Source organism: Callospermophilus lateralis, chromosome 10 (genome assembly GCF_048772815.1).
Source record: "Callospermophilus lateralis isolate mCalLat2 chromosome 10, mCalLat2.hap1, whole genome shotgun sequence".
Classification (NCBI taxonomy): Eukaryota; Metazoa; Chordata; class Mammalia; order Rodentia; family Sciuridae; genus Callospermophilus; species Callospermophilus lateralis.
The window spans coordinates 127,207,560-127,220,053 of NC_135314.1; the positions used below are offsets into that span (position 1 = coordinate 127,207,560).

The 12,494-nt window shown below is 33.3% G+C and overlaps 1 protein-coding gene across 1 annotated transcript in view; it reads right to left on the minus strand.

Annotated features, from left to right (window-relative positions):
* Positions 1-12,494, minus strand: part of Dnajc13 (DnaJ heat shock protein family (Hsp40) member C13) — a 118,702-nt gene that overhangs the window by 86,194 nt on the left and 20,014 nt on the right. Inside the window, exons 3-5 of the mRNA XM_076867431.2 lie at positions 4,670-4,745; positions 3,783-3,932; positions 3,350-3,391 (exon numbers count right to left, since the gene is read on the minus strand). Coding sequence (XP_076723546.2) covers positions 3,350-3,391; positions 3,783-3,932; positions 4,670-4,745 — 268 coding nt within the window. The remainder of the gene's footprint in view (positions 1-3,349; positions 3,392-3,782; positions 3,933-4,669; positions 4,746-12,494) is intronic.

Sequence of the window (12,494 nt, forward strand, 5' to 3'; positions counted from 1 at the left end):
TTACTTTTAAGTACATATTCAAGCTTACCATACAATAAAGTCATATTTAATATATCCATCACTGCTGAAACAATCAAAACTCAAAACATAAATATTTATAGTTACTATCCAAATTGTAAAAAAATTTAATTTAGCTAGAGAGGCTATGTTTGTTTAATTAAGAATGTTCACTCTAACTGAAGACAATATGTTCTTTTTTAATTAGCAAAGACTTTGGGTTACAGGATTTTATAAAACAATTTTAAGCAACTCTTCTGTAAATTAAATGGGGCAGGGGATAGGCCTATAGTCCCAGCAACTCAGAAAGCTAAGGTAGGAGAATCCTTTGAGCCCAGAGTTCCAGTTCCAGCAATACAGTAAAGACCCATCTTACATTTTTAAAAAATAGACATTCTATCTGAAAAGAAAGATATTCTGAAAGACGAAAAGAGTTTTAATGGGGGAAAAAAAATCTCACTTTTTGATGATACATTCTTTTCATCCACGTTAGATACTGAAAACAGCTAAATCACATTTCAGGGAAAGTTATAATATTCAATTTAAACAACCTGGTTTGCCTCTACATGTTAATGTATTTTTTTTTATTTATATATATATATATATATATATACACACACACACACACACACACACACACACACACACACACACAAGCACACACACACTCACACACATACACACACACAAAACAACACAACAACAACAAAAAAACATTCTGAAGCCTAAATTATACCTGAACCTTTTCTAATCAAAGCACTGGAAATTTTTTTTGAGTCTGGATTATATTGGCAAGTAAAGTTCTATTTAGATGATGCATTCCATGAGTACCAAATGATTAGAACAATCAATATCCATTTACTTACTAGTTTTATTCTTAAAAAGATTTAATTGAGGCTTCTAAACTAAGTGAGGCAGAAGAGGAAAATAAATTTAAATTAAAGGATAAGAAAGGCAGAGAAATGATAATAAGGTGTCACATGTGAAATGAATATCCCCTTCTGTTATGATTTGGATATGAGATGTCCTCCAAAAGCTCCTGTTAATGCAGGAACACTAAGAAGTAAAGTGATTAGATTGCTGATGTAACCTAACCAGTCTGCTCTAGTTTAAATGGACTGACTCAGTGGTAACTGTAGGCAGGTGGGGCATGGCTGGTGGAGGTAGGTCAATGGGAGGTATGCCTGGAAGGGTGCATCTTCCCTGTCCACACACCAGCTCCCTCCATCCCTGCCTTCCTGACCCTGCCATGAGTTTAGCAGCTTTCCTCAGCTGCGCCCCCTCCCTCATGATATGTTGCCTCACCTTGGGGCCAGATCAATGGAGTAGGCCATCCATGTATGTACTGAAACTTCTAAAACAGTAAGATCAAAATTAACTTTTCCTCCTTTAATTTGTTCTTGTTGTGGCCAAAAAAACATCTCCCATGCCCAAATAACAGTTTTGTACCCATCAATATGAAGAGGAATACATGATCAATTGCACAATTCTCAAGTTAAAAATAAATTGGTTGCTCAGAAGTGTAACTATTTCTGATACTGAAATCAGAAAGAAATTCTCTTGTAAGTGTTCAGAAAAGAGTAAGGCATTAAGTAATGAATACTCCCACTAACATCCCAACACTAACTTCAATAATGACATTCATAGGATCAGTATCACAAATCTATGGCATCATATCAGTACAGTTCTTTCTTTCTATCTATCTATCTATATCTATCTACACACAAATTCTGCAGAAAAATAAAAAAACCTGCATTAGCCCATGAATATATTTAGACCCTTGATTTTGAACTTAAAAAGAGATCAATGCCATACCTCTCCGTAGGAATGAGGGTAAAATGGAGGCCACCAAAAAATGGTGTGCTTTTCACACTAGGCTTGTTTACATGCCCCAAACCCACTCCACAGGATATTCTCCATTCCTTCCAGTTGATAATCACCTAATGTTAATGAAATACACTGATGGAAACTTCTCATTATCCCTAGGGACTTTAGGGGCCAGGCCTAAAGGACTTTGAGAGACCCCAATTTCAAGTATATCTAGGGCAACTGGAGGCCTTAGGTCAGATTCAATTTCTATAAGAGCTGTTCAGCCAGGACAGCACTGAGGTGGAACTTCTTTTTTTTTTTTTTTTTTTTTTAGTTTCTTATTATTGGTTGTTCAAAACATTACATAGTTCTTGACATATTTCATACATTTGATTCAAGTGGGTTATGAACTCCCATTTTTACCCCGTATACAGATTGCAGAATCACATCGGTTACACATTCACTATTTTACATATTGCCATGCTAGTGTGGGGTGGAACCATTTTGTGGGGAAGTGTAGGTGTCCCTTTGTGTACCTTACTCCTGATATAAAAGTAAGTGAACTACCTTCAGTCAATCATCTAGAAATATTGTTTCTATCTCAAAGTTTTGAAAAATATTTAGTGACTGATAAAAAAGGAAAGCTTAGAAACAAAATCTTGAAGTTATGTTTTTGAAAACAATTGTTGAGATGTACAGAATAAGAAACCAGCCAGCTTGTCAGATGCCATTAAACTATTTTTAAATGGCTCCTGAGCAACCAACTAATCACTAGAGTTGAAATCAGTGAGTCTCCAAGATGCTGGTGCTTCCAGCATAGTTCCTGCCTTTTGTCAGAGGTGAGGGTTTTGTATAGTGCTATAAGTTTAGGGATTATTTTTCCCCATTATAAAATAATATCTACGCCTGGGTAAGAAATTCAAAATTTTTAGAGAGTAAAAAACGAAACAAACCCTCCCATAAATTCCTATTCCTTTCCCCAGAAATCTCTAGTTTAGTTTAAATGCTGCTGTAACATGACTGAAGACAGCCTGGGAAAGTTAAGATTCTAATAAGCAACTATAACTTCCCACAAAGCTGCCAGTACACCATGCCAAGCTTTAGGATGAGCCAGATCCAGGGCAGGAAGATGTAATAAACAGAGTTTCAATGTTCCCAAACTTTAACACTTTAATACTTTTGAATTAGGAAACTCCTACACCAAACAACTACTGCATGTTCCAACCAGTATTATCAACAGTATGATATGTACTGGTGTTATTGCTTGGAATTCTGAATAAGAATCACCTGAATTATAGCACTGCTATCACATATAAATCTTTTTTTGCCTGATAATTTTTTTTCCTGCTAGAATTAAAAGTCTTAAGTTTACTTCTTCATACTAGTTTCCTATTAAGCTACATTTATCTATCCACATGGTATGAGACAACAATAAAACTATGTTTTTATTTTTCCCTTAAAGTTTGCCATAAAAGGTACTAGTTACGGAATAAATTCTATAATAAAGGGCAACATTTAAACAAATAAAAATACTTATATTTACCCTTCCTGTGATTTTTCCCTCTGAAAAATCAGTTCTAAATCTCTGAAAGAGAAAACATAACCACAGTTAATGACAACAAACTGGTCAGGAAGACTCATGGGAAAGCACAATTTAATAACTTGACACTAAAAACTGTTGTTACACTTTAAGGATGTTCAATAAAAAAGTACAGAGTTTTATTGAAGAACAAAATAGAGTTAACATATAGTGCTTTTTCTTGTATATGCATCTTAGGCTAATGAACTATCAAATATAAAATATATATTTCAGGTTTTCTGTTGGAGAAAAGGAAAAGTTCACATTTAAAGATTAATAAGAAAAAATAAGCACAGTGGGTACAGAAGCTGAGAACATTAATGTTCCCACTATAAGTGTAACTATTTCACTTCAAAGAGAAGGTAAACTTAGTTTATAAACAGAGAACCTTTCTTACCAATGCTTCTGTAAGAAGTTCTGTTCTGTGCTCTGTAGAAAATTTTAAAGTCTCTGACTTTTTCCCACTGCCTTTACGAAATGTGAGATTGAACTCTGTTCCTTGACCTTTTCCAACAGGGCTGATGCTGCAAATGTCTCCATAAGGCCACTAACAAAAATAAAGGAATTTTTTCAATTGGGGTTAAAATACAGTAAAATGAAACACTTATTACTTCAACTTCATATTCACTGATTAACTGAGCTCAATTTTACAAAATAGTAGAGGTCTAGAAGAAGTCAAATTCTTTTAAAGGTTTTTAGTCATCACAGACAACCACAAAAATCTTACCAGTGTTATAATGGTAATGATTTGACATTAATCTAAAACAATTAAAATAGAAGTGAAAAGAATTAGGAAATAACATTTTATGATTACTTGTAAGTCTGTTTAAAAAAGCACTTTAGACTTAAAATAAGCTAAAATAATTTCTTTAAATATGCTTATCTGTCCATGTTAAGTTGGTCTTGCCTTTATAAACAAGTAATCCTACCTCCATAACAAGTACTTTATACCACTTGTGATATAATTTTTACCTGCATTATAATAACAGTATTTAAAAATTATAAGAACTACTTTACTAATTTTACATACAATCAATAGTAATACATCAAAAAATTTTCCCCTGAATGCCTTAAAAGTAAGCTCATCTGCTCCCTTCCTTATTTATTTATTTATTTTTGATCCTGAACACAGAGCATTATGTATAATAAGCATATTAATTTCTTTCAGGTTAGATATTTCTATCCTAACATACTAGTTTCAGGCCAGAAGTAATGGATCACATCCTGACTTTTTAAATTCAAGGACAGTTCATGTAAATACCTAACAGCATCTAACGTAATTACCTGATTAGTTACTTCTAAAGTATTTGGATTATATGTAGTAATTGCATGGGTTCCAACTGAAAAGACACGCTTATACCTACAAAGAAAGACAAAGGCTTAAATTTAGTTTTAAACAAACAAAATCTTATGAAAGAATATATATCATACCAACACAGAAAGAGCATTTCAATAAATAAATATAAACGTGTTACTTAATTAATGGTGACTAAATATAGCTGAGTTTTATATTCTCACCTTTTTTATGTTCTAAAATGTTACTAGTATTAAAATTCACCCACCATTCCTTTTACTGTTAACTATTAAGAATTCTGCATTAAAAAGTACACAAGCACCTTGTGATGTTAGCACAGATAAGGCTGGCAAAGAACCAGCTGAGGATGGTAGAAGACTTTAAATGGGAAAATTTTACTTTAACCAAAAAACAATGCATAATACTAATTCTTTCAAAATATGCTTTCAACAAAATGATGTAAAGGAAGGAAAGCTATGGCCTGCAACTGGTCAGTCACAGCCATACAAGGAATCAATTTCTACTTAAGCAACTACCTATTACATTAAAATACTGCAATTTTATAAGTACCACAAGCAAGAAATTTTCACTTCTCACTTCATTTCCTTTACTTAAAGTAACATGTCCAAACAAGAAAACCATTTGGTTATCAGTAACCTTTTAGAAAAGGGAGAAATTCAGAATGAGAAAGGTGGAAATTGCATAAGAAAACTCAATTAAAGTTCAAGAAATAGATCTTTGATTATGAAATATTAAAATGGGCATAACCTCAGTGTACAAAACAAAAACAAAAAAAGAATAAAAAGAATTCTAGATACAGAAGAAATTTTAAAATAATACTGTAACACTGTGGCTGACAAATCTGAAAACTAAAGAGTACATCAACCACTATATAATAGAATACTTTAATAAAGCCACAAAGAACTGTACTCTCCCAAAGCAGCAGGGCCCAGCAATTTCAAGACAGAAGAAACCTTAGAGGCCCATACTTTTCAATTGTTCCAGGAAACAGAGTGAAGATAGGTTCTCAATTCTCTTAGTGATACTAAAATCTGATAACACACACACACACACAAAAAAAAAAAAAAAAAAAAAACAATTTTTAATTATTAGTGTTAGGATTTAGATGTGAGGTGTCCCCCAAAAGCATATGTATGAGACAATGCAAGAAGGTTTACAGAAGACATGATTGGGTTATGAGAGCCTTAACCCAATCAGTAAATTAATCACCTGGTGGGAGTAACTGAATGGTAGCAAAAGGCAGGTGGGGTGTGGTTGGACGAAGTGGAGCATTGTGGGCTGTGGCTCTGTGGTATATATTTATATCTGGCAAATGGAGATCTCTTTCTTTCTCTGCTTCCTGATCCACACTCATTTTAGGAAAACAGTTCAATATAGAAAAATCCATTAATATAACTGATCATATTTACTGAAGTATATATAGTTAAGATATTCTAAAATTATGTTTCAGTTAAAATATCCAAAAATGGATGTTAAATTAAATCAAATGAGTTTTTGATATCAATAGAGAATATCATGTTTTTCTGCTTTGGGTTACTAATACATTAAAAACACATGCATTATTTTAAACCAATAGACATTATCAGACTCAAGGGTAACACCCTAGAAGTATTCCCATTAAGATTAAAAGCGATCACAAAATATTCCAATTTTTATTGCCAGTTTTTTCTAATCAGCATATTATATAAAGATCAAAGTTGCTTCTATTTGGGCAAAAGAAAATATACTTAATCTTTATCATATATTCATTAAGAAACAATTCTGTATTATGAATTTTCCCCCAATTTTACGTCTAAAGTGGGAAACTAAAAAAAGGAAAGCATTTCCTTCTAACATATAAACATTCCTTTGTTTCTAACTGGAGTGAGGGTTGGGGGATAAGTGAAGTAAGCCAATGATACAGTTCAACAGCTAAAGAGTCATAAAACTTCAGAGGTTTAACCAATTAATGGGAAATAAGATAAATATTTTGCTCAAGTCAATGTTTAACTTAAAAGACTACACAATGAAAATGAATGTTCAACAGAAATATGAATTCATATATTCTTTTGCAGAATCAGTCTGAGTAAAAAACTTTAAAATTATGCACATTTTAATGGGTACCATGTGATAATTCCATATAGGTATATACTGTATAAAGCACACAGGTTAAAAATATTCACCTCCTCATTCATTTACCATATTTTTATGGTGAAACGTTAAAAATCTTTTTTTTCCTAACTTTTTGAAATATAACTGCTATTATCTATGGACACGCCACTGTGCAACAGAACATCAGCGCTTTTTTTTTTTTTTTGGTGGTTCCAGATTGAACCCAGGGCCTCTTTCATGCTGAACAGGCACTTTACTCCCAGAACTTCTTACTCTTATCAACTTTTCTCTGTTCCTCTCTTCACCTTACTCTCCGTACCCTCTGGTAACCACCATTTGCTACTTGTAACTTCTGAGATCAACTTATTTAGATCCCACCTATGAGTGACCTCATGTAGTACTTGTCTTTCTGTGCCTGGTTTATTTCACTAATGATTTCTAGTTCATCCAAGTTGTGGCAAATGACAGAATTTCATTCACTTTATGGCTGAATAGTATTTCATTCTGTATATATACCATATTTTCTTTTATCTACTCATCAGCTGACGAATACTTAGGATACTTCCATTTCCTGGCTACTGTGAAATGTGCTACAATAAACATGAAAGTTTTTGCAAATGTCTCTTTGTTATGATGATTTTTTTTGCCTTTGGATATATACCAGTAGTGGGATTACTGGATCATAAGGTAGTTCTATTTTTTGGAGGCCCCTTCATACTGTTCTGCATAATGGCTGAATTAATTTAAATTCCTATCAACAGTGTGCTAGGTTCCCTTTTCTCTACATCCTTACCAGTATTTATGACTTTAAACATTTTGATGTAAGTCATTCTTACTGGGGTGAGATTGTATCTATGTGGTTCTGATTAAAATCATTTGGATATTTTAAATTTAAAGTATCCAAATAAGTGGAAACAGTCCCTGTTCATAGTTCAGAAATTAAATGATTAGTGATGTGAGCATTTTTTTTCATTTACTTAAGTTTTTTTTAATAGACACACTGGATTTATATTAACATATTAAAATACACTCCTTTATTCTAATTTCTATAAATAAAACTTTTTAGAGAGAGAGAGAATTTTCAAAATATTTATTTAGTTAGTTTTCGGTGGACACAACAACTTTATTTTATTTTTATGTGGTGCTGAGAATCGAACCCAGTGCCCCGTTCATGCCAGGTGAGCACACTACCACTTGAGCCCATCCCCAGCCTAATAAAAATTTTAAAATACCCTTAAATTTTCTAATCTTTATGAATACTAATTTCTCTTTCAAAACAATTTTTTATAACATGATTATTTTCTTGTGGCCACTCCCTCCACCTCTTAAGGGAAAAAAACTAACAGGTTAGAACAAGACTATATTAGGTATTTCACAGACTGACCCAGTACTAAATCAGCACCCAACTCTGTGCTAGGTTCAATGATATGGCAGCGAGAGAGAGAGAGAGAGAGAGAGAGAGAGAGAGAGAGAGCGAGCGAGAGAGAGACTTTTAAAGAGTTTCTTTCTAACAATTTGTTTTTACTTACTTCAGACATCTGAAATGAATTTCAAAGTGGTAATGTCAGTCATTGCCTGAAAGCTACTTTCAGTCCTGGATATATTTGATATGTATAAGTGTTGATATAAAGAGATAAACCAAAATATACTGGGTTATCATCACAATGTCATACTCTTCTACACAGAAAATTCATATCATTCAGTTTTCTAATAGGAAAAATTTAATACTATTTTCTTTCAGTAAATTACAAAAAAAGATTTATTATTTAGTAATGGTTCTCAAATTCTTGAAGGGAATGAGACCTTTGTGTATTACTTTTATTCACTTACTCATTCATCCATCCATCCATCCACCCATTCATTCATTCACTTTGGTACTGGGGATTAAGCTCAATGGTGCTTTACTAAACACTGAGCTACATCTGTGTCACTTTTCATTTTTTGAGACAGGTTCTTATTAAAGTTGCCTAGTCTGTCCATGAACTTGTAATCCTCCTGCTTCAGTCTCCCGAGGAGCTGGGATGATGGGCATGTGCCACTGTGCCTGGCAGTGTATTACTTTTAAAGCTCAAAATCCTCAAGAAAGCCAACAGATCTAATCAAACCAGGAAGACAGCTTTTATGTCACCCACTAAGTCCAATAATATACAGCTTAAACTTTCCTAATACCACTGGCAAGGCTGGTTAGTTTTAACGGTTCACTACTATTCAAAGGGAATTCATCCTCCCTAAAAGCAATTCTGTCATTTCCTAGTTCCCTAGATTTCGGCAACAGATCCTAAGAAATTGATACATAATTTCCCACAAATTTAACCTTCTGATCCAAACTCTGTCTTTCGCTTCACATAAAGCTTACTGATTCTTCTTTCAATCTGATGTTCAATTGATTCTTTTTTCCTAGGCTGAACATCCTAGTTTCATCAACCATTTTAAGATAAGTTTTGACCATCAGTTTTTCAAACTCTTTAGATCCTCATAGAACCTATGATTTTTCCTTTTATCATTCAAGGTTTTGAGAATCCAGTTACTTGAACTAGGGCTTCTGTCCACCTAATAATAAAATTAAAGACAACAAAAAGTTTTCAGAGTTAGGAGATAAATGGTAAGCACTGCTAAAGGAGGCACCACAGCTTAGGGTTAAGCCCACCACCTCTGGGGTCATACTGCCTGGATTCAAGTATTACCTGAAATTCTTACCGATTACATATTCTCTGATAACCTGATTAGTCTCTTTAAGCTTCAGTCTTCCCAAGTGAATGATGTGGCTATACATAAAATTACTTACAACAAATAATCCATGTAAAGTGCTTGGCATTTAAGTGCTTAGTGTGTAAGTAAACAGTCAAAACATGTTAGCTGTTCCTATTGCTATTATTCTGCTAGATGACTAATAGTGGGAAAGGGGAGGAGATTCCAAAACTCTAATAGAATAACTGAATTAATTATAATTAGAATTCTTACGTTTTAAATAGCCATGATGGCTTTAGCAAATTCTTGTTTAATACTCAGAACAAAATGAACAAACTGTCATTCATCTGGCTATATCACTAGGATACTTGATTCTAGTCAATCTCCTCTTCGACCTAAGAGAGCTCATTCATGTCAAAAGCTGTACTCTTCAGTCCATATTTTTTCCAGCTCTAAGATTCTTATAAAGACATGATCCAATTTTCACTTCTGGATTGAAGATGTTCAAATCCCAGACTGCCTGATAATAGTCAGAGTTACACAAAGAATACACACGGAGAATTTAAGTCACACTCTTCTGAAGTTTAGAGGCAGGATCAAGAGCTAGGACAAAACAGGAAAAAAAAAAAAAAAAAAAAAAAAAAACTCTCAGGACACCCTGGGTTATTAGAATTAGTGAGGTGGCATTTAGGGTTATCAGAATTAGTGAGGTGTATAAATGCCAAGTAGCCAAAGAGAAAGGAGATCTCTTCTCTTGTAAAACTCTATTTCTGTTTTTTATAGAAAAGTGTCAGAACTTCACTAACATTTTCCCTCAATACCCTAAATCTAATCACCACATAGAGTTTCTTCAAATGCAGTGAGCATCTGTCAATCTCCATTTTGACCTAAGAGAGCTCATTCATATCAGAAGCTGTATTCTTCAGAAAAGAAAATAAATAGTAATAGGACATACTCTGCAAATATCTGTGGGGCATTTTTCTCACCGAGTTATTCCAACTCTATATGGAAAGCATAGATTGTTTTAGGAGAGAAATTAAAAGAGTCAAGGTGTGTACATTGAAAAATAACAAAACATTGTTGAAAGAAATTTTAAAATATCCAAATAAGTGGAAACATTCCCTGTTCATAGTTCAGAAATTAAATTTCATAGACTAGTCACCATATATTCTAATGAATTACAATTAAAATCCTATTAGAATACTAAAATGCTACTCAACATTTGCTACAACTAATATAAACAAATATTAAATTGATCCACAAATATATTTTACCTGTAATTTCCATCCAGAAAAACTTAAGGACTTACATTATCATGAAGTTTTCCACAGTGAATCAGCACTTCTGCTTTAACTGAAACATCTGCACCTTCCTTCCTGTCTGAAATGGCTTGCTTAGGCCAAAAAGGAAATTTTGCTCTTTTGTGAGAGAAAAGTCTTCATGAAGACTATTTTCAGAACAAGCATGTAATTAAATTATGTATATACTGAGCAAGGGCGAAAAAATAATAAGGGTAGAAGAAAAGCTACTTTGCAAGCCAAGAGAATCTCTAGATTGATGGTGAACAGACCTGCATTAATGAAAGGACATGGGGCATAATAGAAACTACAACAAAGGTAAAAGGAATGCATCACATACCTCTTTAGTGAGAATATCTGGAGGTTATCTTTAATTTAGTAGGTATATGAAGAGAAGGAAAAATATTTATTCATCTTTATTGCCACCATCAATAATACTTTTCTAAAATGTTAGAACTGGGTCAGAAACATATAGGTAGTCATGGAGTCTCTTAAAGCTGAGTCCCTAAGTCTCTCAAATCACATGGAAAATTTGTTATATATAAAATATTTCTTGAGAGATAATTCAATTGGCTACTTTGAAACAATAGAAAAATTTTAATGTTGGTCATTTATTCTTCACATTAACATTGCTGATAATACTTTAAACCTAGATTAGAATTGGCCATATAAAACAAATATAATAAAAGTTTCAGTGCTACATAATAATGTACACAACCCAATGAAATGACGGTATATGGAAAGCACAGACTGTTTTAGGGGAGAAGTTAAGATTCAAGGTGTACACATGGAAAATAACAAAATATTGTTGAAAGAAAATTTTAAAATATCCAAATAATTGGAAACATTCCCTGTTCGTAGTTCAGAAGAGTTAGTACTATAAAGGTAGAAATACTCCCATAATTGATCTACAGTTAATACAACCCTTATTCAAATTTCAGCTACCTTTTTAGCAAAATTAACTCACTCTAAAATTCATATGGAAATGAATTAAGACAGAATGCTTGAAATAATCTTGAAAAATAACCAAGTTACAGACTCATACTTCCCTTTTCCAAAATAGCACAAAGTTACAGTAATCAAGGCAGAGGGGACTGGCATAAAGATAAGCTATAGGATCAATGGAGTAGACTTAGAAGTCCGTAAATAAATAAATTTTTGGTCAAATGATTTTTGATAGACTCTCCAAACAATTCAAGGGGGAAAGAACAGTCTTTTCAACAAATGATGCTGGTACAATTAAATTATGTACACAATCATGCAATGAAATGAAATTTTGGGGAGGGGGGATGTTTTATTTTTATTTTTTATGGTCCCATCCTTAAGACATTTAAAACCAGGAAAGACGAAACCATTTTTTAGAGTTGTGAGGTCACGGTAATGACAAAAGTCAGGGCTGAGGCCATCTTACGGGTAGAGAGAATAGATCACAGAGTGTGTGTACGATGAAATTAACAAAACACTGGGGCTGGGAATGTGGCTCAAGCGGAGGCGTGCTGGCCTGGCATGCATGCGGCCCGGGTTCGATCCTCAGCACCACATACAAACAAGGATGTTGTGTCCGCCGAAAACTAAAAAGTAAATATTAAAATTCTCTCTTTCTCTCTGTTTAAAAAAAAAAAAAAAAAGAAATTAACAAAACACTGTTGAAAGAAACTTTAAAATATTCGAATAAGGCAAGTTGTATAAACGCCAAGTAGCCAAAGAGAAAGGGGAT